We start from the raw sequence: 23,827 nt of genomic DNA, 5'->3' as shown, positions 1-23,827 counted from the left end.
GGATCGGAACAAATCCATATTCCAATTGAACTTATTTAAAACTTTTTCACTATCTTAACATTAATGTAACTTTTTTTCAAAAGCTCCTGTGAGGAACTCTCAGTTTGTGTTTTGGCGCCCCCTATGGACAAAGCCGTACCTCTTTTCTCTTATCTGATTTTGAAATCTCCTGCTTTCTTTACACCTACCCCCTGCCAGCACTTTCAGGCATTAAAAAACGATATAGAAATAATCAGTCTTGTTGCTGATGGTCTGGTTTGCTTTTGTAGGTAACATAAAGTACTCAGAATTAATTTCAGTCTGTTTTATAACCAGTGAAAAACTCCTCACAGGAGCTTTAACCAACTAACTCTTCCTCTGTTTGCTTGCTGGAGGTTCTTTAGAATAGACTTTCACCGGTTTATATGAAGAAGAAGAAAAACTTTATTAATCCCAGAGGGGAAATTACATTTTTTTACCGTGTTATATTAGAAACATGCTACACGTGCATAGGCCTGAAATACACACATGTACAAACAAGACCCTATAGGCAAGCATTAATGGAGAGCTGTCAGAGTGCGGGGGCTGCACATGGACATAGAGATGCACCCCGAGCAGTTGGGGGATCCGGTGCCATGTGATGATAAACCTTTGCAACTTAAGCCGTCAAATTGTTTTAAACAGGATGCCGAATTAGCTGTTGCTCATTTATATTACTCTGATTCTCTGATTTCTAAGTGGGTGTTTGGATTTTTACTCTGGACGAACATCAGTTGTCTCCTGATTTAATTTGATAGCTGAATGATTGATCTATTTAAACTGTTAATGATAAATGGAGAGGTGATGCTTTAAACGCTCATGCTGAGGCAGTGTCGACTGTGCTGATGAAGTGATCAGAAGTTTAAAGAGCTGTGCTTTGTGCTTCCAGCCAGCAGGTGGTACTGCTGGAATTCACACTGACTGATGCCCTAATTTTAACCTGACAGCATCGTCGTCCTCCTCCCCACTGAGAGCGCAGACAGACAGAAAGAGGAAGAAGAGAAGGAGGAAGGAAGAGAGGCAGAAACAGACAGAGGGAGAGAGTGACATAGAGTTGCATGATAAAGAGCGAGAGAAAACAGAAATAAATATAAAGAGAGAGAGAGAGTGTGGATGTATAACATGAGACCAGAGGATTAAACTGCTGAACTGACACTGCCAGCTGTCTGTCTGTCCACCTGCAGACATGTCCTCACGGCCAGAGAGTAAGACAGGTAAGCTCCCCTTCTTCTCTTCCTTCTTTTTCATATGCTAACTGTCAGCAACCCACAGGCTGATAATATCTACCCCCTGTCAGTTTACTTCAGAGTTTATTGTTTGAGTTTGAATTGAGATGCTTTTGTTTTTGTGTCGATGATGATGATCCTCTTCCTCCTCAGCTTCCCAGCTTGCTTCTCTCACTTTGAAGCTGAAAGATAAGCTCCACTCACAGACGATCAGACGCTTTGAGCGAATCAAACACACCCCGACACTGAAAGTCAAACCACCGGATCTGAACCTGGACCATGAATCCACACTAGAACACAAGGTACACATACGTACATACTAACACACACACACACACACACACACACACTGCAACACAAGGAACACACACTACAAGAACAGGTACACACAAACTCAAACTGAAACACAGGGCACACACACATTCACTGCAACACATGGTATACACAACTGTGCTGTAACACAAGAGACACACTACAACTCAAGATACACACACTGAGACACAACGTACACACACTGCAACACAAGGTACACACGCTGCAACACAAGGTACACACACTGCAACACAGGTTTACAAACACACATTTCATCACATGATACAAATACTGAACACAAAATAAACACCTATACTGAAATAAATGGGACACACACTGCAACACAAGTTGCACACTGTCACACAAGGTACAGACACACACTGAAACACAAGGCACATACACACACTGCAGCACAGGACACAGACACACACTGTAACACAAGGTACACACACATTGAAACACAAGGTAAAAACACTGCAACAAATGGTACACACACTGTAACACAGAACACAAACTGTAACATTGAACACACACACACTGTAACACAGAACACAAACACAGACTGTAACACAGAACACAAACACAAACTGTAACATTGAACACACACACACTGTAACACAGAACACAAACACAGACTGTAACACAAGGTACATACACTCATTGCTACACCAGTCAAAAACACTGCAACCTACAGTGAACACACTGGGGCACTAGGTGCACACACTTCAACACGAGGTACACACACACTTTTTCTTGATTTTGGGTCCAAAAACTGTAGATCCTACATTTCCCATAATCCCCCTAGATAGTGTCTATTATTAAAGCCTTCTTGGCTCTCTGGTTAGCTACTGTAAACGGACTCATCTTTCAAACTCCTCTCCTCCAGTTTGTTGCACAGTCTGTATTTTATGAATTCTTACCACGAATCAGCAACTTATGGGAAATGTTCGTCATTAAAGCTGTGTGGGTGTGTTTTTGTGTGTGTCAGTCGTCGTGTGGTTTAGCAGACCAGGAGCGTGCCGTCATCAGCTCTCTGCAGTACTTCAAAGCTCTGGTAGACAGACTGGGAGTGGACAAGCTGGTCCTGGACCAGTCTGTGGTGGGTGGTCTGCTGGGCGGGGCGTCTGGTGGAGTCCTGGAGGCAGTCCAGACTCTGGTCCAGCTGGAGCCACACCTGCACAACAGGTAGGTGACTCCTGTTGACCTTTGAACCTGGATCAGTCAATGACCTGCCTCTTTAGCTGTCCCTGTCTGTCCTCTCTGCAGTAAGACCATCTCTTCCTGTCTCGCTCGTCTCTACCAGTCTGTGGCTCAGCTGATTCGCTGGGTCGATCAGGTGATGCTGCAAGGAGTCGCCCAGGACAACAAAGAGTCCAAAGCAAGTGTTACCACAGCGATCAGGGAGGTGCTGGATGGGGTCAAGGTGAGGACAAAGGATGGATTGGTGTTTGTGTCCTTGTCTACACTCTCTCTCTTTTTCCTCTTCTGTCCTGTCTGTCCTCTTTTGGTCCTTCCTATCATTTTGTCTTGTCCTATCCATCCTTTTTCTCTGTTCTCTGACCCGTCCTGTCCTTTTTTCCTTCACCACAGAAACAAAGACGCCACAGTGATCACCACCATCTTGTCCTGTGTCTTGTTGTTTGTCCTGTTATGTTCTCTCATTCTTATTGTCCTGCTTCTTCTAGTCCCTTTCCGTTCTTCAGTTGTTGTTGTCTTTATTGTCCTGTCTTAGCAGCATGTGGTTTTGTTGTATCAACTTGTAATCACCTGTTTTTCTCTCAGGAACTGGTTCGATTGGCTGCAGAGAGAAAAGATGCATCCGCTCCCTTGTCTCCTTTTCAATCCCAGCCTGCTGTGGAACAGCCAGGTGGTTTTAATGACTCGCTGAAATCAAATAGCACTTCTACCTGCCAGAGTCCAGGAGCTCCTGCCAAGGAGGAGCGGGTGAAGTTGGAGAGGAGAAGGGAGGAGCAGATAGCTACAGCTCCTCCTAAACCCCCAATGCCCTTCCAAGAGCCCTTTCCTCAGGTGACAGCCCCACAGGGACTGAGGTGAGTCCGAACAAAGTATATGATTGATTTTGACTAACTGGCTTTGTGCAGGTGTGTGTGTGAAAGATGTGGCTCACACACAAGCAAAAGTTTACATCTGTGTAATGTCTGTTACAAGAGACCCTGTATTGTCTGTTTCATTGTACACATTAGTGTCTGCTTCAAACTACCATTCAGTCTCCTCTCCAAAGTTCATTTTAGTGTCTCGTTCTACCCACTAGCATCTGATTTAAGGTGATGTTAAGGGTCTGTTTAAAGATCCCCTCTAGTGCCTGTTTCAGGGTCTCCTTAGGCAGCCTTTTTAATGCACTCTTTGGAGTCTGTCTTGTCTGTTAGCGCTGTCGCCTCACAGTGAGAAGGATTAAATCCCGGTTCGGATGGGGGCTTAATTGGATAAATGTAAGGTCAATTGGTGACTCTAAAACTACCAGTAGGTGTGGGCGTGAAAGGTTGTCTGTCTCTGTGTCAGCCCTGTGATTGACTGGCGATAGGTCCAGGGTGTAACCCCGCCTCTCTCCCAATGACAGCTGGGAGCGGCTCCAGCCCCCCGCGACCCTGAACAGGTTAAGCAGTATAGATAATAGATGGATGGATGTTTCAGGGCACCCTTTACTGTATGTTTTAAGGTGTTCTTTAGTGTCTGCTTCACAGTACTATTTGGTTACCTCTTCAAGGTAGACTTTAGTGTTGACCTGATTCAAGGTACAAGTTGAATGGCCTCTCAGTCTAGCCCGATCCTTGTCCTGATAGATGACAACATTAAGCTACTCAAACTGTTGAAATCATCATGACGCTGGTGCTTTATGAGACACTTCGCTGTCAGTGAATTTAAGTGTGAAGGTGAAACTGTTTCAGTCGGTTTGCCTGAGTATAAATAGAACTGTGGATGAAACAGGAAGTAAAAAGACTGAAGGCATCACATGTCAGCGCTCCCCCGCATCTCTGAACTTCCTGTCTCTGCCTTAACTGAACGACAGAAGGAACCAGAAAGAAGAAGAAGTGAGAGGGACATTTTCAGCTTCTCTCCGTTCCCTTTCTTTGATATAAACAATGTTTATGAGGTCATAGGACATTACACCGTGTTGCTGCTAAAAAAACAAACAAGAACCCCGAAATAGATGGAGGTTGTGAGCTACTGCTGGCCATCTTTTTGGGGCAAAATGTCAAATGTATGTTACTGAAAAAATGCTTGCAGCTTTGGCAAGCCATGTTAGTATAAATAACATTTTGTTAGCATACTAGCTGGTCTCATGTTTTCTCATCAGCGAGACAAAAATCTGCACCACTTAATTCAATATCCATAGGTGGAAGGAGTACCAAAAACGTAAGAAAATTTGCAATACCACAGTGTACAAATAATCTCTAGCAAGTAAATGTCCTGCATTAGTAAAACCTTCCGGAAACACTCACGCCATCGGCTTGTACTGCATTAATTAATGTCTTCACAAAAAAAAAAAAGGATTGGTTAATCCATGGGCCAATTCCTTTAAACAAAAACCCTGTGATGCCCGGGGATATCTACCAAGTCCTGAAGTGATGTGTAGTCTTCCTCAGACATCTCCCCTCTTGATATGCCAACTCATGCTGCTACATTAGCTACGTGCTATCAAGCATAAAGTCCGCACTCAGGGCGCTTTCACTCCTAAAGTCCGTTTGTTTGGTCCGAGTCAAAGACCAAATTGTTACAATGTCACATTTTGCCTCAAGTTTGGTTTGTGTTCACACGGCAGCTTTTACCAGCGGACCAAAAGTTTCAATGCACGAGGAAACTGCTCTCTGATTGGTCAGAATTTCCACGTGGGAAAACTCCCTAAAGTAAACAAAGAGGGATATCACACCGATCATCAATCACACTCAACATGATCACAGACTTTAATGTTTTGTTGTCTGAGTTTTTTTTAATTTTAACCGACATTGTTCCACAGCTCGATCCACTCTCCTTTAGTTTTCCACTGAACAGTTTGAACACCTCTGTGTTCTCGTGCGTTTCCACAAGCATTTATGAAATTGTTTGGTCAGCCCATATTTCTATTTCCTTATTCCTCCCCCACGTCTGTCCTGTCTGTCCTGTACTCATCTTGCTGCTTGTCTCTGCAAATGTCAGCACCCGTAAACATACCACAATGCACAGTTTTTTGTTTTGCTTCCTGTATTTGGTCCTGCTTTAAGTCTGTTTACGTTCTCACCGAAATAAAAACCATGGTTCGTTTGGAAACGGGCCGAGACTTGTCTTTTCTAGCGGACCACGGTCCGGTTGTTTGGTCCGCACCAGAGGTTGGTTCCGGCGTTCACACCAACCTAAACGAACCACACTGAGGGGACAAACGCTCCAGGGTTCAGTTCAATTGGACTAAACAAGACTTGTGTGAGCCCGCCCTAAATATAAGCTGTGATGCTAGCTAGCTAACAGCAAGCAGGCTAAAGGTTTGCATCAGATCTTTGGGCAAAACACACGTTTAACATTACTGAACATAAACCCTTAAGTTTTACTCTTTTGTTTACATTAAGTTCTTGATGCTGAGTGACGTTATCTACTTCTTTCACTTAATGTTAGCCACTGACAGCACACAAACAGCAAAGCAGCTGACAGATGACCAGACAATGAGTAAAATATTTTCAGTTCACAGACGTTGACACTAGTTGGGATGTACTGTGCTGTTGTGGTGGAAAGTAATTATTGTACTGCTTAACTGGAGTAAGGAGTAGCAAGCAAACAAGGGTCAGTATAGGACAAGATTTAAAACAGGTATTAAGTCCCTCTTACTGGAAAAAGTGCTTGTTTTTTTCTTTGCTACTTTTAGTTCTTCTTTATACTTTTACTGCAGTTTATTTATGTCACAGCTGGAGTTTCTTCTTACTGTAAAAGGAGAGGTACATAAAAAACAAGCTCAGTTTAAGATCTAAAGGAACAGTGAACTGCCTATGTGTATGATAATTCTGACTTTTCATACTGACTGTGAAGGCATCTCTAGAGAATGATCTTTATTAAACACAACTGTCCTCCTTCAGTCCTCCAGTGCTGCCGCCTAAAAAACGTCAATCCTTGCCTAACCCCGCCCCCTGCAGGGTCGCCATAGTAGCACCAATGAGACGAGAGTCTGACTCTAGCATACAGTTACAACAGGTATGTTCATGTTGCCACTTTTATTCACATTGAATCAAATTGAGTTTATGAACCAGAACCAGATTTAAACACCAGAAAGCCTTTAAACCAGATTCAAACCGGTTTCATTGCTTAATAATGTGTGTCACTGTTTGTGTGTTTGTGTTACAGGAGGACAAGGAGTATTTCAAGCGTTGCTCGTCTTCGTCTGTAGACTCTACTGCTGAGAAAACACACTGTGGTAACACACACGCAAACACATACTCACACATTTCCAGTCAGCAGGAGGTTGTTAGTGACATCACTTCCTGACTGTTGACAGATTCAGGAAGTAGTGTTTTCTGTCTCTTCCTGCCTGCAGCGAGGTGCTGGAGTGACGGTCATTTCTGCCTCCTGCTGGACAAACACGCACAATTACTGATTAGCTTTCATCTGATTATTATTGATGTTTCTGTTTGGGGTGGGGACACTTCCCCTCTTTACGGTAACACTTAAACATTGGTCTGGGATCAGATCTAAGCGTGAGTGTTTGATCTTTATAGGTTATAACAGTTTATGAACTAACATTCACTGTTTGTTTTCAGAGGAGGATCCAGACTACGACTTCCTCCACACTGACCTCTCGTCCTCTGAGACTCTTCCTACTCTTCCTACTCTTCCTCCCCCCTCCTTCCTCCCTCCCGCCCTGCCGGAGAAGAGACGTCGCAGCGGTGCAGGTGAGGAGACACCTGACCTACCCATCCATTTCTCCGTCTTTCTGTCTGTCTGACTTCTTTATGCTGTTCTAAACAACAGGAAGTACTATCCCTCAGGCCGCTACTTCTTTTGGATTTGACCCCCCCCCTCAGGAGCAGAGTCCTGCCCAAAAGGATGATGTCACTAGTCTACACGAGTCTCTCTCCTCCCCTCTGTCCCCCAGCAAGACGCCCCCTCCCCTGCCCGAGAAGAAACATCACAGTAAGTCAAAACAGAGCAGATACTGATTAAGGCTGCTCAATTATCTTTTATAAGTTTGATTAACTCGCCTGTTTATAACGTCTCACCTGTTTGCAGCCTTTGCTGGTTGTGATTGTCTGTCTTTAACACCAAATTTTATTCCTGTCATTCTCTCTACCTGTCTCGCTGTCGGTGTTCAGTCCATCAGTACCTCCAGTTCTGTTCAACCTACAACGGCGAGTCACCGGCCATGTTTTACCAGCAACCTTTGACCTTCCACCAGCGATACAGCAGCAGGCAGCGAGAGGTGGAGACCACCTACCAGCTGACACACCTGGAGACGCAACTGGAGACACATACGCCAATCTCATCCCCCTCACCTGAGCTGCTTCCTGCTCCAATTCTACCACCTAAGAAGAAACAGCAGGTGAAAACTTGGGGTGCTTTTCATCATGCTAACATCTTCCAACTGATCTTCTGATGACAAGGACTATAAAATGACATGAGACTTTATAGTTTGATTAATCTCTCATTCAATTTTTGTTTTGTTTTTTTCTCCATCAGGATTCAGTTGAAACCAACAGTCAGTCTGAAGATCACCAGCCCAGAGACAGGTGACACAGCCTTGAAAGACAGACACATCCACACACACCTCTACACAAACACCAACAGTCCTTGATTTGTGTCTGCTCTGCAGTTCCCAGAGTCTCCAGCAGGAGGAAGAGCAAGCCAAGACGAGCACAGAGCAGCTGGAGGACAAGGAGGAGGTGTTAATGACCGACCAGCAGGATATCCTCCGAAGAATCACAATGAAACCCGAGGTACAGTCCTGACCTCCGAACCCTCTGCTAAACAAATGTATGTATGCTCCTCACTCCTAACTGACCTCTGTCTGTCACAGGAGGAGGAGGGGCCGGATGTAAAAGGAGCCTCTCCTGAAATCCTATTGGTCTACGCCACAGAGACTGACAGAAGCAACGGTAAGCCCTGAAAATTTCCAATTACCAACTGTACTTATTATTTTCACCAAAAGCAAGATTCAAGTAGTGATAGCTTGTTAGTGAGTTGGTTAAATCATAGGGATGTTTTATTTTGCACAAACAACAAGAGCAGCAAGATAATGATATTTTGATGCGAGAAATCAACTTCTGGGTGCAGGATGCTAAGTTGTGGGAAAGGAATAATAATGTTTGGTACAAGATACTTATTTTCTTGTGGGTGCAACATTTTAACCTTTTGGTGCAATCAACGAAAATGTCAGTGTAGTGACCAAGTCATCTTTGCTCAAGTCCCAAGTAAGTCTCAAGTCATTTGGTCCAAGTCTCAAGCAAGTCTTGAGTCATTTTTTCTAGGGCAAGTCAAGTCAAGTCACAGGTTATGTCAAGTCAAGTCAGGTCGAGTCCTTAGTTAAGGCAAGTCAAGTCCCCAGTCAAGTCACTTTTTTTCCATCCAAGATCCAGCCCTCTTACCTGTAGTATCCGGTCTTTATAAAGAGAAAACACAAGGTGTTAGCAGCCCGTCTAATAATGATATTATTGGCCAATTTATATAACCTGTTCAAAATGACAATGAATTGTATCTGTATTATCTTGGCACAGACGCAGCCATGATGATGGTCTGCTCTGAGACCGTGTTGAGTCGTAACGAGTACGACTGATGAGGCTTCTCTTTGGGGGCTTTGATGTTGCGTGTTGCCATAGTGAGGTGTTTGACTGACAGCCAGGCATCCAATCATGACGATCACATACCGGGGAGCTTTTTGAGTTGTCCAATCATGATTCCCAGTTTGTGCTGCGTATGTACCTGATAGTTAGACAGAAACTTTGAATTTTATATTTAACAGCTAACATTCTAACATTATGAACACACGCAAGTCGTGCCTCAAGTCATGTCAAGTCGCAAGTCATCAAAACAGTGACTTGAGTCAAATCGAGTCCAAGTCACCAAGTCTCAAGTCTACATCTCTGGAAAATGTTGGCAAAGGATAACTTGAGAGTTCAAGATTAAAAGTCGATGGTGCTCGGTAATACTTGTAGTTTCAAGATAATAAATGGTTGGGGCAAGATACTAACTGGTGGGTGCAAGATGATAACTTTATATATTAATGACTAACTTTTTATAAAATAATTATTTTACAATAAGAAACTTGTGGGCACAAGTCTTCGCTGGTCTCTTCATGCATGTGAGAGTAAATTATATGTCTGTGTTTGTCTGTGTTTGTCTTTAGACCAGGGGATGTACCGCGAAGCCTTCCTCTCCACCTACAGAAGTTTCATCAGCCCGAATTATGTCATCAGCAAACTACAGCAAAGATATCCTTTCTGTATCAGTAGCTGTGTTATTGGTTGTACAAGCAGCTTTATTAAACTTTATCCTGATCATAAAGATTATAAGTCAAAACTTTAACCATTAACACATACAGACACCTGTGTGAAGGAAGTGAGCCTGCAAACCTGACAGCTGCCAAGAAGACTTTCCACCTGCTGATCAGAGTGGTCGACGAGCTGTGGTGAGACATTGCACTTGAAGCTTATTGGCCATCACAACTTATTAATCGCATTACCAAGAGAAAGGGCATGTTTAGCTCTCCACATAATGTTGGCCATGTGGTATTGGTGGATAATAATTGTTTCGCTGCAGTGCAATAGAACTGGAGTCTGATTTGCTGCTGCTGCTGATGGACCTGGTGTTCATGCTCCTGACTGGTGGAGAGCTGGGACTGGCACACCTGCTGCGCTCCAACATCCTGTCCAAAATGGAGCAGAGGTGGCAGTTGATTGGCTCTCCTCAGTCGCTCCGCCCTCTTGCAGCCAGGGGTGTAGCTGCCAGGTAACCTGTGACCCCTGACCTCTTGGAATATTTACAGTTATTTAATCCGGTCAGACAACTAGTAAGTCCTCTTTTGTCCTCTTTCAGACCAGGAACTCTTCTGGACTTCAGGAGTCAGGATTTAGCTGAACAGTTGACTCTGCTGGACTCGGAGCTCTTCTGCAAGATAGATGTAAAAAAAAAAAAAAAAAATTTGATCCTTCAGTTGACTTGCCTTGTCTGTATCATATATCTGTATCACATGTCTGTCTCAACTGTCTAGCTTCCAGAGGTGTTGCTGTGGTCTAAAGAGCAGAATGAGGAGAAGAGTCCGAACCTGACACAGTTCACGCAACATTTCAACAACGTCTCGTACTGGTAAGCCGACACGACACTCATCGTGCGTCTAACAACATGTGTTGAACAGAGTTCAGGCTTCTTCAAACAACGTACTTCATGTCAGGCCTGCTGCGGTGTAAATCGACGTCTCTCTCTAACACCTCGTCATCACAGCTGACCAATAACTGATTGTGGCAGGTGTGATGTCAGATTGTTGTGTTTAGAGATAGACAAATTCTCGAATGAAGACCTTGTCCGTTGTTTCTCTACTAATAGGCTCAGTTGGGTACTTGAACAATTACTATACAGTTATTTATGAATGTATAATATATAAAAAATACACATTAATAACCTCTTTCTATTTCAGGGTTCGTTCTGTCGTCATTCTGCAAGACAAACCTCAGGATAGAGAGAAACTGCTGCAGAAGTTCATTAAAACAATGAAGGTAAACACCCAGGTGAAGGGCGGAGCTTGGGTTGGATGATGCTGTATTTAAATCAGAGCAGCATTAATCTTGCAGCTGCCCTCCTCCCCCCCAAAAATGCACATTACAAGTAGCTCCAATAATTACAGTGATGATGATGTGTTTGTGTGTGTGTGTGTGTGTGTGTGTGTGTGTGTGCTCATGCAGCACCTGCGGAAGCTGAACAACTTTAACTCGTACCTGTCCATTCTGTCAGCGCTGGACTCCGCCCCATTGAGACGTCTGGACTGGCAGAGAAGCACATCTGAGGTCTGTCTTAACGTTAAGATCCTCGTTGTTGGTGTGTAATGAATAAGTTCATCAGTACTTTGTGTTAAAGTGTGTTGTATGTTTGTGTATTTTAGGCTCTGGAGGAGTACAGCTCTTTGATCGACAGCTCGTCATCTTTCAGAGCCTACAGGGCAGCTCTGGCTGAAGTTGAACCTCCCTGTATACCCTACCTGTAGGTTCAACCTGTATACCCTCCTAAATATACCCTACCTGTGTGAAGATACACTCCGTATGTGGTACCTCGCAATATAGACCCTATCTGTTAGTAAATACCCTGTATACCCCAGTTGATATACCCTACCTGTAGGTTACTACCCTGTTTAACACACTATTCTGTATATACCCTAAATCTTTCTGGGTACTCCCTACCTGTATGTTCATACCCTGTATATCCCACTATAGATTATTGCCTGTATATCCAGCTATACATACCCTACCTGTGATTAATGATATATATATCTTCACAATAGTTATCCTACTTGTAAACAAGTAAATACCCTGTGTACCCCACTATATATACCCTACCTGCTTGTTACTACCCTGTATACCACACTACACATACACTATCCTTTACGTATACTCTGTGTACCCCACTGATACCCTACATGAAGGTTAATACCCTTTATAATTGTATATATTCCCCTTCCTGTATGTTAATACCCTTTATACCCCTCTACATTTACCCAGCCTATAGGTTATTAACCTGAATATCCAGCTATGCATACCCTACCTGTGGGTTAATAACCTGTATATGCCAATATATATATATATATACCATATCTGTACGTTTATACCCTGTAAACCCTCTCTACACATATCCTACCTGTAGGTTGATACCCTGTATATCCCTCATTATATATCCTACCTTGAGGGTACTACCCCATATACCCCAATCTGTACCCTACCTCTGGGATGATACCCTGTATAACCCACCATATATACCTTACCTGTATGCTTATACACTGTAAAGACCATCATATACTTGACTAGCTCTTGACTCTTACATGTCTGTCTTTCCAGGGGTTTGATTCTTCAGGACTTGACCTTTGTCCACCTGGGGAATCCTGACAAATTGATGACATCACAGGGATCAAAGGTCAACTTCTCCAAACGTTGGCAGCAGTTTAACATCCTGGACACTCTGAGGACCTATCAGCAAGTGTTAGTTACCTTTAGTACAAGTATTAGTACTCTTGTTATTAATAGTATTGTATAGTACCTCTGTTTCTAAATTCCCTTCCTGAAATAATCCCTAAATCTCTCTTTCCTTACAGTCGTTACACTCTGCAGCCAAACGATGACATCATATCGTTCTTTAATGACTTCAGCGACCACCTAGCAGAAGAAGCATTGTGGGAACTCTCTCTCAGACTGCGCCCACGGAATGCCCCACGAGCCCATCAGAAATGACAGGTTAAACCGGGACAAAAAGTTAACCTGTTCTAAAGTGGATCATGACAAGGCAAACCTGTGCTAGCTTAAAGCTATCATGTTGGTATTGAGAATTGAGGAGGATAAACAAGATGCTTACATAAACCAAACTGGAACTGAACGGGGCTAGACTGGTGCTAGTCTGTTGTTAATGTACCACAGCAATAAATAGTTGTTAAAACTTGTTCACGTACTGAGTTTATCATAGTTAATTGTGTGGTAAACTGTGCTGAAAAACAAGCAACATTCTAAACTGTTCTCTAGATAGAAATAAGGTTAAGCTGGGTGTTAACCTGTAGTCCCAGTGGACATGGCCTCTTCCTGTCTCTGACCTCAGAACTGTACATTTGTTCATAGCAATATTGCAATAAACATTACTACAAACCTGTCTGTCAAGTCTCATCCTTTCATCTGATTGTTTTAGGTACAAAACTTGCTGATGAGAAGGCCTGTCCTTTTAAGAAACCAGGTTCATTTCATTCATTTGCTGTACACTTTCCTACCTGGGATTTGTACTGCAAGTTCGCTAGGTTCAACAAGCTCTATTTTTAGTCAAATACATAAACAACTCTGGTTACTGCCACATTAAACATCATTCTGTTTGAAACACAAATTGGCCAGCTAATGAATAAGGAAAGACAGAGAATACATAACTTTAAGGCCTAAGCGTTGGCAAACCCTTTGCTCTTCTCTAGCTCTACCCTATTGTCCAAACAATGGTCACTTCTGGCTCTAAAAAACTAAGATGGTGCTGATGTCCCCTTTCAGAACTGAAGGCCTCAAAAACTAATGGGTGGCAACATCCACATCTTACATATACAGTATCTGAGTTCTCTGATTTTTGCTTCAGTTTGCTTCAGGTAACATTTAGATTTAAATTTTACTCATCACATAGGCCTATGTTGACCTGGTGATGGTGCTAGAAGGCTGATCTGAATGATATCTTGTACAAAGCCACAATTTCATTTATTCGCCCAGTCCTTGTAGATCAGGTAGACTATGAATAATTACTCCTTGATCTGATATTTTCAGCTTAAGGCAGTTGCCACAGTTAAGACACATACTGCACTCATGCTATCTGTTAAACATATAAGAAATAAGAGGAAACAACCATTTGTTTTCTTGCGATAATGGTTTAAGTATTCCTTTATCTCGATATAACTAAATATTCAATTTGAGACCTTAAGATAACTGTGGATGTATTGAGATTAACATCATTAAAAATATTATATTATTAATATTATTAATATATTATTCGAAACATTTATCACCTTCCATAGGGTTGAACATTCATTTCCCCTAAAATTTCGTTTAAAGAATAAAATGTCCACATTTCCTTACATGAATTGGACGATTAACTTGTCTTATCTTCATACAACAGAGCTTTTTACAGCTGCTGTTTCCATGGTAGCCCCGGCTGGCTGTAACAGGCGGTGCAGCGGAGCTCCGAGTGGCTGTGCGAGCAGGCAGCAATAATCAAATATCAGATACATCGAGCGGCCGCTGCTACAAACAAACGGGAGGCGCAACCGGCTAACGGAGCAGCTGAACCTGCCGTTAACCGACATGATGGTCGGTTTAAACTTAACGGAGTGACGTCACCAGGTGAGCTTTAACTTCGGACAGCAGAAACGTAACGAGTCTCCGATAACCGTGAATGATACCTGGCTAACATTCTGGGTAATGCTAATAACTGTTAGCTCAGATGTGGAAACTTGTCCTGTTAAAAAATGTGTGTTAAAGTTACAGAGAGTGATGTGAGGTTAACAAACACACTAAAAGCTCTATCACTCTTATTTTACATTATTAAACGGTGTCACTATTCTGGAAACAAGACCACAGTCCTCACATGTTCACAACAAAAACAACAATACCAACAGAATTTGTATAAAGAACATGAATGTGTGTGTGTGCTGACCCTGTTTGCTAAAGTATGGAATTGTTCGTCAGCTTTACTATGATGCCTTTAAGGACATCCTTTAGTGTTTGATTTTCCGTGTTTTCTGTTGTCTTATCTTTTTGGTTGAACCCCTGAACATATAAGTTTTCTTTTTAAGTCGATAGAGTTAAATTAGAATCTTAGTCTCTGGGTTTCATCTACTGTCAGACAGATGTGTAATATGTCTGGTTTTAATGTTGTTGTTGTTGTTGTTGTTGTTGTTTTTTTAAGTGTAAGGGCTGTATGGATGAGTGTGCTGATGTTAATTTAATACATACATGTCAGAGGTAGAGACTTAATGTTCAAAAAATAATTGATACTAATTTAATGTCTGACACTATATTTATCCTAAAGAGAAACCAATATGAAACAGTTTATCTCTGTTTTTAACCAGGCTGAACACAGAACTACAACATGAATAAAAATTGTAAAAAAAGAAAGAATATTCACTCTCACTGTAATGTGCATCTCTGTCCGTCTCATCTGTAGGACTTTCAGGTGTCCACGATGCTGCAGCTGCCTCTGGTGGTAACGGCTCAGGTGGACCTGGTCCTGCTGCTGGTCTCCCTGCTGGCCCTATGGACCAGACTGAGCCGCCTCAGCTACCCCAACGCTGTGGTGTGAGTGTATTTGTTTAATACATCAGAGGGTTTTACTATGAAACCAGATTGATATGTTAGTGAAGTATGTTCGGTTTCACTGTTCACAAGGTAGCTCTCTTTTAGCATGGCTCTATATTAATAGAACAGATTGGTGGCAGTGCATATCCAATCTCTTAGTGTTGGTGAATAAAGACAGTCTTGATTGTGTGTGTGTGTGTGTGTGTGTGTGTGTGCTTTAGGTTCGATGAGGTGTATTACGGTCAGTTCGTGTCTCTCTACATGAAGAGAGTTTTCTTCGTCGATGACAGCGGACCACCTCTCGGTCACATGATCCTGGCTCTTGGAGGTCAGTTACCAGGACAACACATCAACCATATTTCACACTACATGTGCATATAAGTCATTAATGTTTGTGTATTACAGCCTACATGGGAGGATTTGATGGGAACTTTGTGTGGAACAGAATCGGAGCAGGTAGGAACATCTGTTACTGTAACACCAGCACCAGTTTAAACCAGTTTATTGGTGTTAAAAGTGGTTTAAAACTAACATGGGTGTGTTTGATTTGTCGTACAGAGTACCCCAGCACTGTGAGTGTGTGGACTCTGCGGTTGCTGCCGGCTCTGTGTGGAGCTCTCTGTGTTCCTCTGGTTTACCTGTTGACTCTGGAGCTGAAGTTCTCTCACCTGTCGGCTCTGGGAGCTGCACTGCTGCTGCTGCTGGGTGAGTGTTATCACAACTAACATCATTAGCATAATAAACAAGGGGGCCCAATTGAGTACTCATATTTTACAACCAGGAAAATCTGCTTAATAATGGCCCAACTTTTCAGATGGACAGTCAAGAGTTAATGAGTGCTTAGAACGAAAACAATCCAAAGTGGGAACTAAAATGAGCACAGGAAGTTTAGGGACTAAATGACCATGGGGCATTTGGGGACTAAAATGAACATGAGGCATTTGGACACTTGTGTGACCACAGGACATTAAAGAACAAAAATTACCGAGGGTGCGGACTTAAATGAGTGTTGACCATTTCAGATACTACATGAATATAAGGAGTTCTGGAACTATATGGGCATGGTTTGTTTGGGAACTAATGTGACTTGGGGCAGGATCTAAAATGAATGTAGGGAGTTTATGGACTAAATAACTGTGGGAGTTTTGGGAACTTAATGAAGTCCAGAGAACTGGGCTTAACGAGGAGTGGGAACCAAACTGAGTGTGGGGAGTGCAGGGACTGAATTAGCTAAGGGTGCTTGGGAACTAAAATGAGCATTGCACGTTTGATAACAAAAATGACCCGAGGGCTGCAAACAAAATCAGGATGAGAGTTCAGGGACTAAATTGAGTGTGACTGGGACCTAAAATGAGCATGGGGCGTTTAGGAACAAAAATTGGAATGGGGAATCTTGGAACTATAATGAACCAGAGCGTGGGTAGTTCAGGGACTAAAGTAAGTACGGTCTACAATGAGCATGGGAATTCAGGGACAAAATTCCACCATGTCTAGTATGTTCATGTGAGATCTGGGCTGAGTGTAAATAAGTCCATCCTGTGCGACTATATTGTTTTGTTTTTTCCAGAGAATTCTCTCATCGTCCAGTCCCGTTTCATGTTACTGGAGTCTGTTCTGATCTTCTTTGTGCTGTTGGCCTTCTTCTCCTACCTGCGATTCCACAACAATCCCGACAGGTGAGACACACCTTCAGCTCCTGATAGTTTTCACCACACATGAGAGCAGTGTAGTTAATCTACAGATGAGTTAATCCATTGTTTCAGTTTTTGTTTGACTTTTCAAAGACAAACTTATATGAGAACATTTTAAACCAATCAGATTTCAGTTTGATTCTGACTTACTTCTGTTCTTAAGTTATATGAGCAGTGTTTTTGTCTCGTCCTCAGCTGGTTCCGACACTGCTGGCTGCTCCTCTCTGGTGCTTCCTGTGCTGCAGCTGTTGGGTGAGAAACTGCTCTGAGATCAGTGAACAGAGTTACACTTTATCTCTCACATCACTTCTGAAACACAAATATTGAATGTGTGTGATGTCAGGATGAAGTACATGGGCGTGTTCTCCTACCTGTTGCTGCTGGGCGTGGCCTCTGTGCACATCTGGAACCTGATTGGAGACCGAACTGTCAGTCATGTGAGTCACGAGTCTCCAACTGACAGAACATCCTACACAATCATTGACTAATCTTACTTATATTGTCATAAGTTGGGATGCATTGTGACTGTTGTAAAATCTCTTTGTTGATGCGTTCAAGGACACTCTGTCATCTGAGATATGAGATTTGACAGAAACATTTTTAATACAAAAAAATATTAAACAAATGTTTTCATGGCACATATGTTAGTTCAGTTCAGAAAACTGTATGATTGAGGGATATTTTCAGGGTTCCATTTTTAATAGTGATCTTTAGCAGCTGAACAGCAGTTCTCAGATTTCTGGAAGTCCTTGAACACATTCCTAACCAGTTATCTAAAAAAAATGCGTTGTGTGTTTTTTACACATCTAACTGACTGTGTGTGTGTGTGTGTGTGTGTGTGTGTGTGTGTGTGTGTTGTGAGTGCAGTTGAGTGTGTGCGTGCAGTGTGTGAGTCGAGTCGTGTGTCTCTTGGTGGTTCCTGTCCTTCTCTATGTGTTCTGGTTCTACGTCCACCTGAGTCTCCTGCACCGCAGCGGACCACATGACCAACTGATGAGCTCCGCCTTCCAGGCCAGTCTGGAGGTAACAGCAAACACACTCACACACACACATTCCTATATGCACATACGCATAAGATATACACACTCGCTTCGCTCCACACCATTAAACATTTGAAGGTGATGAAATGTCTCTCTACAGGGCGGTCTCTCCAGGATCACTCAGGGTCAGCCTCTGGAGGTCGCTTACGGCAGTCAGGTGACTTTAAGAAGCTCCGCCTCCCAGCCAATCCCCTGCTGGCTCCATTCACACAAAGCCAACTACCCAATCAGGTGCTGTAATCTGACACTGACACAGCAGCCAATCAGAAAGCTGTCAGTAACCGTCACTTCCTGTTTCCTGTGTGTGTATGCTCAGGTATGAGAATGGGCGGGGCAGCTCTCACCAGCAGCAGGTCACCTGTTATCCCTTCAAAGACGTCAACAACTGGTGGATCATCAAAGATCCCGGCAGGTAGGTCACTGTCTGTCCTGGAGCATGCTGGGAGATGTGGTCCCAGTGTAACCTGTCTCTCTCTCTCTCTGTCTGCCAGACAAGAGCTGGTGGTCAGCAGTCCTCCTCGACCTGTCCGTCATGGTGACGTCATCCAGCTGGTTCATGGGATGACCTCACGCTTCCTCAACAGGTGAACAGTTCACATCACTGCTGTCTGATCTTGTGCTGCATTTACAGAATATTTGAGAACTGATGCTCAGAAATTCAGAATTTTTTCTCTCATTATCAGTTATTTACACTTGAGTCTAGAAATACTACAGTACCCATAAGCCTCAGCTGCTGTGTTGCTTTGATGAAGGAGTCAATCAGAGGTGTCAAAGTTTTGCCAGGTTTTTTATCTTCAGCTCGCCGCTAACAGCTGAATTTAAAGTGCTGTGATTGGCTGTTTGTTCGTCAAATGCATTCTGCTAGTCGTATTTGACTTTTCTGTGTGTGTGTGTGTGTGTGTGTGTGTGGCAGTCACGATGTAGCAGCTCCCATGAGCCCTCACGCTCAAGAAGTGTCAGGTTATGTCGACTTCAACGTTTCCATGCCGGCACAGAACTTTTGGAGAGTGGTGAGTGAGAGATGATCTTTAGCAGCATTGTTTACTGCAGGGAACAAGATGTAAAACATTTACTGACATTCGCTGACCATCAGTGATCAGCTTCTCTTTATGAGGGATGTTTCAGTATTTTTAAACCTGGGCTCTATTTTTTGACATATTGTAATTGACTAGCTATATGGGCTGTAATGGCTGCGATGTTGTCCTTTGGTGCAAATGCAGCTGAGCAAATAACATCAGGAAGAAGTGTTGTTTCTGTTGATTGTTATTTTTATATATACGACAACTTTACAACAAGGTTCCCTACAGAGATAGACCTTTTCCTTAAAAAGCAAGATGTGTTTCCTTTAAGACACTTCCAACCAGACTCCTTTTGAAAAAACAACATTTTACCTCGCAGAATTCGGAGGTGGTGATCTATTGATGATTGTGGTGTTTTAAATGGCATCCTCTGCGAAATTTGTCACACAAAGTAACAGTAGCCACTTTAACACTGCCATTTCACTGCGGCATTATTACGCCGGTTACTCCTCGTAAGGCGGCATGGTGCTGGGAAGTCATTTCGCATCTGAGCTGGCATCGGAGGTAGTAACAGAGGCGTAACGGCGTCAGTCTAAGCACCGTAGCAGTGTAGGAACAGCGCCATGTGTGAAAAAACACACACTGGGGCTTTACGCCAGCGTTGCTTGGTCCATTGTAAAATGGCAAAGGCTGCATGACGGCGGAGCTTCGTTACGGTGCTGAGGGCGGAATCACAATGTAAAATGTAGTGTTAATTAATATGAGCTGACAGGAAACAAACAGCTGAATGCCATCATGTTAGAGGGTGTGTGTGTGTGTGTGTTTGTGTTTCCAGGATATCTCTAACAGGGAGGCGGAGTCAGACTCGTGGAAGACGATCCTGTCTGAGGTTCGGTTGGTCCACGTCAACACCACAGCCGTCCTACGGGTAATGACAGGAAGTGATCATAAAACACAAATAGCATTTTTCTGTGATCCAGGTAAATGAGTATGTAAGAACCTAACAACCTCTGTGTGTGTGTGTGTGTAGCTGAGTGGTGTGTCTCTTCCAGACTGGGGTTTCCGTCAGTTGGAGGTCGTCGCAGAGAAACTGTTTAAAGCTCACAGTAGCAGTTTGGACTGGACGGTGGAGGAGCACAGATACGGAACCAGTAAGACCTTTGTTCTCTGACCTTTGACCTTACAGCCAATCCTGAATCTGCATGTTATGTGTCTTCCTGTCTGCATTATTGTGATTTCTACACTAATTTATAGCTACAGGAAGAGAACATGTCTCTTCTGTCTTCTTCATCTTCTCCTCTGATCTTTATGTTTCTGTGTGTGTGTGTGTGTTTGTGTGTGTGTGTGTGTGTGTGTGTGTGTGTGTGTGTGCGCGCGTGTGTGCGTGTGTGTGTGTAGGTCAGGAGCAGAAGGAGAGAGAGGCCGAGCTTCATTCTCCGACTCACATCGATGTGGACAGAAAAATCTCCTTCTGGGCGAAATTTTTAGAACTTCAGGTACGACAGTGAATCAAAACTTTATTATCCAATCAGATCACATCTTTATCTCTGTGTCACACAAACACGCTGAAAATGATCAGAACATTAACATTTTCCCTCCATCATATACGTGGCAGTTAATGATGAAGTCATGTTTTCATCTCATGTTGATTTTGTCCTGTTGTGTTTCCATGGCAGTGGAAGATGCTGACGGTGAAACAGGAAGACTCTGAGCACAAATACAGCTCCTCCCCCCTGGAGTGGGTCACCATGGAAACCAACATCGCATACTGGCTTCACTCCTCCAACAATGTAACGCGCACACATACACACACTCACAAACCAAAAACACACACACACCAAAAACTGATTCTGATTGGCTGTCTGGGTCTCAGGCTCAGATCCATCTGATTGGAAACCCGGTGTCGTGGGGCGTGGCCAACTTCAGCCTACTGGCCTATCAGCTGCTGGCAGCGGCCTACCTGCTGAGGAGGAGACGGGGCTTCAAAGACCTTCCTGATGGTACACACAAACAATGGACCTTGCATGCAGGAGTTGATGTCTTGATATTGTGATATTGATATTGTCTTTATATTGTGGTCTACTTGAATAATACCCGGATATGCTCCCTGTGACATTTACTTTATCTGGATGAAAGACGATCAATTTCTTTCAGTTCCCAAGTTTTTTAATTTTATTTTATAGATTATTTTTCAACCCTTTATTGAAGGAGAGAGGACAGAGTCGGCTGCATTAAGGACTGTGGCCTCTGTACATGGGCCACACGATTTAACTGCTGAGCCAAACCGGCGCCTCATCAGGTCCCAAATATCTTAATTCATGAAGCTCTGAGGCTCTGTCAAGCCTCCTTTTAACTTTACAGACATCTGCAGCTGTGAACAGACTGACTAAACATGGCTGACATCCTTCACCTAATGTTCAGTTAACATTCAGCTGCTGTTCAGCAAAGATTTAGCTCCTATTCAGCTAACACTTTGCTAATACTGAGCTAAAACTCTGCTAATTTCAGATCATATTCAGCATAAGTTCAGGTAACGCTCAGTTTATACTAAGCTTACAGTCATGTCAGCCAGCTGATGTTCAGCAAATGTTCAAATCACAACAATATCAGTTTTTCACCTCTGATAGCGAAGTGAATGTCACTTCCACCGTGCAGCTGCAGCACAGCCCCACAGTGAGGAGCAGCCTTTATGTGGACTGGGTTAAAGAACATCAGAGACTTTGTATGATAATCTGATGATCATGATGTTTGTTCATAACTGATCTGTGTGTTTGTGTGTGTGTGTGTGTTTCCAGGTGTGTGGTGTCAGTTTGTGTGTCTGGGATGTGTGTGTGTTGGTGGTTGGTTGGTGAACTTTGTCCCGTTTCTCCTCATGGAGAAAACTCTCTTCCTGTATCACTACCTGCCTGCCCTCTGCTACCTGCACCTGCTGAGCCCTGCGCTGCTGGAGCATGCACACACTCACCTGCTCAGGTACGCACACACACACACATATTATATACATCACAGTTGACTGATAGATTATAATAGATATGATATAATAGATGTAAAATCTGTGTGTGTTTCTGCAGCAGAGCAACACACCGCCGTGCCCTGTATGTGTGTGCATCGGCTGTGTTGGTGTCAGTCTTCCTGTCGTATCGAACCTTCTGCCCTTTGACCTATGGCAACCCTGAGCTCTCAGCCAATCAGTTGCAAGGACTGAAGTGGAGAGACTCCTGGGACATCTTGTACCGCCGCCGGTAGAAAGATGCCGAGACAGACAGGCAGAGAGACAGGCAGAGAGACAGGTTCTCTGTCTGTTCTCAGGGTGGTGTTTGTTCTCATGATGAGGACGATGACGATCCGCCTCCTTATCACATACTGACACTGGGACCTTATCCAGGATCTGATGCTCATGTGCTGCTGTTTCTGGATTAAGTACATCACAGGACAAAGTCAACAAGATAGCACCTGAACGCACCATCAGATGTGTCCATGAGGTCAGCTGCATCAGTGTTCCTGAACCAGCCCCTGTACTGACAGCAGTTCCACAGTCTGTTTACACTGAGAAAGTGACTAAACAAACAGAACACTTTTATACCAGAATGCAATTCTCCAGAACCAGCTCAAAAAACAAAAGGTAACTGTTAATGTTATGGAAAAACATTCTGACGAAGTTTTAAAGTTGCAGTGGGACATCACATGCATCATCTTCTGCTTGTATAAAAGCACCTGCTCAAACAGGAAACTATAACAACTGATTTGGAGTCAGTTTGTAGTCCTACTGAAACATTCTGTATATAATCCAAGGTGCTGCAACAGTTTTAATGTCAACTTTAGGTTTTATAATGACAAAATAAAGCAAACTATGAACACTAAAACATTGTGCTTTTATTTTATCAAGTGTGTTGATGTGAAGGTGTTTGGCCTCACAGTCTCAAAGAACTAGATTGAAAACAACGGATGGCTGATGGGTATCATCATGTCCATCTCAATTATTCAGTTTGCAAGAGGGAACATTTACAGACTGTTGTTGGTGTTCTAGTTTAAGGAAGTTGAGCTACTGCTGTTCATCCTAAAATCAGATCAAGAATATTCTTGAAGAACCAGAAAACAGGAAAGTTTCAATGTTTTCATTAGGTCCTACTTTCAACTGAAGACTGCTCTTTGATAATGTACTATGCATTTTGTAATACAGATTCAAGCTGAGTTCTGAGTTTTGATTCTTCATTGTGATAAAAGAGTTATAATTGTTTAATATTAATGTTTATAAGTTTGTACATTGTTTCACACAGCATTATGGATTTTAAAAATATGTAGTATTTTCAATTGTAATTGTAAAACGTCGTTGACCTGCAGAAACTCTGCTAAGAATTAACAGGCGGAACCAAACTGTGGAATGACCGGAAGTTAAGTTGGGGGCGGAATTAAAGTGCGGACAATCTGAGCTGCAGTTTGTTTTCTTTGTAAGTTCACAACGGACAACCAGTCTGTCAGTTTGTTAAAGCCACTGATAGAAAAATAAAGATAAATGTCCATGTTTGATATGAAACTTGG

At 43.0% G+C, this 23,827-nt stretch overlaps 2 protein-coding genes across 2 annotated transcripts; both read left to right on the top strand.

Moving 5' to 3' along the window:
• Positions 1–1,020: 1,020 nt before the first annotated feature.
• On the top strand, positions 1,021–13,351 carry LOC138610584 (rap guanine nucleotide exchange factor 1-like). The gene is made up of 23 exons (XM_069683366.1): positions 1,021–1,232; positions 1,398–1,546; positions 2,545–2,741; positions 2,823–2,979; positions 3,339–3,607; positions 6,617–6,731; positions 6,882–6,951; positions 7,295–7,426; positions 7,506–7,667; positions 7,847–8,073; positions 8,211–8,260; positions 8,344–8,467; positions 8,548–8,626; positions 9,874–9,961; positions 10,066–10,155; positions 10,287–10,475; positions 10,563–10,647; positions 10,738–10,832; positions 11,161–11,239; positions 11,426–11,527; positions 11,623–11,720; positions 12,569–12,709; positions 12,823–13,351. Exons 1-23 carry the CDS (start codon positions 1,205–1,207, stop codon positions 12,956–12,958), a joined length of 2,862 nt encoding a protein of 953 aa, XP_069539467.1. The 5' UTR covers positions 1,021–1,204; the 3' UTR covers positions 12,959–13,351.
• A 1,146-nt stretch (positions 13,352–14,497) lies between these two features.
• Positions 14,498–23,138, top strand: pomt1 (protein-O-mannosyltransferase 1). The gene is made up of 20 exons (XM_069682923.1): positions 14,498–14,584; positions 15,408–15,538; positions 15,760–15,866; positions 15,944–15,994; positions 16,097–16,243; positions 17,106–17,214; positions 17,425–17,481; positions 17,573–17,666; positions 18,097–18,252; positions 18,370–18,500; positions 18,586–18,681; positions 18,761–18,853; positions 19,183–19,279; positions 20,124–20,216; positions 20,319–20,439; positions 20,687–20,784; positions 20,965–21,078; positions 21,162–21,288; positions 22,084–22,261; positions 22,360–23,138. Exons 2-20 carry the CDS (start codon positions 15,426–15,428, stop codon positions 22,532–22,534), a joined length of 2,157 nt encoding a protein of 718 aa, XP_069539024.1. The 5' UTR covers positions 14,498–14,584; positions 15,408–15,425; the 3' UTR covers positions 22,535–23,138.
• Positions 23,139–23,827: the final 689 nt, after the last annotated feature.

This window comes from Semicossyphus pulcher, unplaced genomic scaffold, assembly GCF_022749685.1.
Source record: "Semicossyphus pulcher isolate SPU_LCO1_2020_fin unplaced genomic scaffold, fSemPul1.0.p SCAF_6, whole genome shotgun sequence".
NCBI classification, from domain to species: domain Eukaryota; kingdom Metazoa; phylum Chordata; class Actinopteri; order Labriformes; family Labridae; genus Semicossyphus; species Semicossyphus pulcher.
This window is presented reverse-complemented; position numbering and strand designations above follow the sequence as displayed.

Excerpts from the sequence above, each read along its gene's own strand:
- LOC138610584 (XM_069683366.1), top strand. The coding sequence starts at position 1,205 with ATGTCCTCACGGCCAGAGAGTAAGACAG. Across the intron at positions 6,732-6,881 it reads CTAGCATACAGTTACAACAG|GAGGACAAGGAGTATTTCAA; the intron begins GTATGTTCATGT and ends TTTGTGTTACAG. Across the intron at positions 7,427-7,505 it reads GAGACGTCGCAGCGGTGCAG|GAAGTACTATCCCTCAGGCC; the intron begins GTGAGGAGACAC and ends TCTAAACAACAG.
- pomt1 (XM_069682923.1), top strand. The coding sequence starts at position 15,426 with ATGCTGCAGCTGCCTCTGGTGGTAACGGCTCAGGTGGACCTGGTCCTG. Across the intron at positions 15,995-16,096 it reads GTGGAACAGAATCGGAGCAG|AGTACCCCAGCACTGTGAGT; the intron begins GTAGGAACATCT and ends TTTGTCGTACAG. Across the intron at positions 20,785-20,964 it reads CGAAATTTTTAGAACTTCAG|TGGAAGATGCTGACGGTGAA; the intron begins GTACGACAGTGA and ends TTTCCATGGCAG.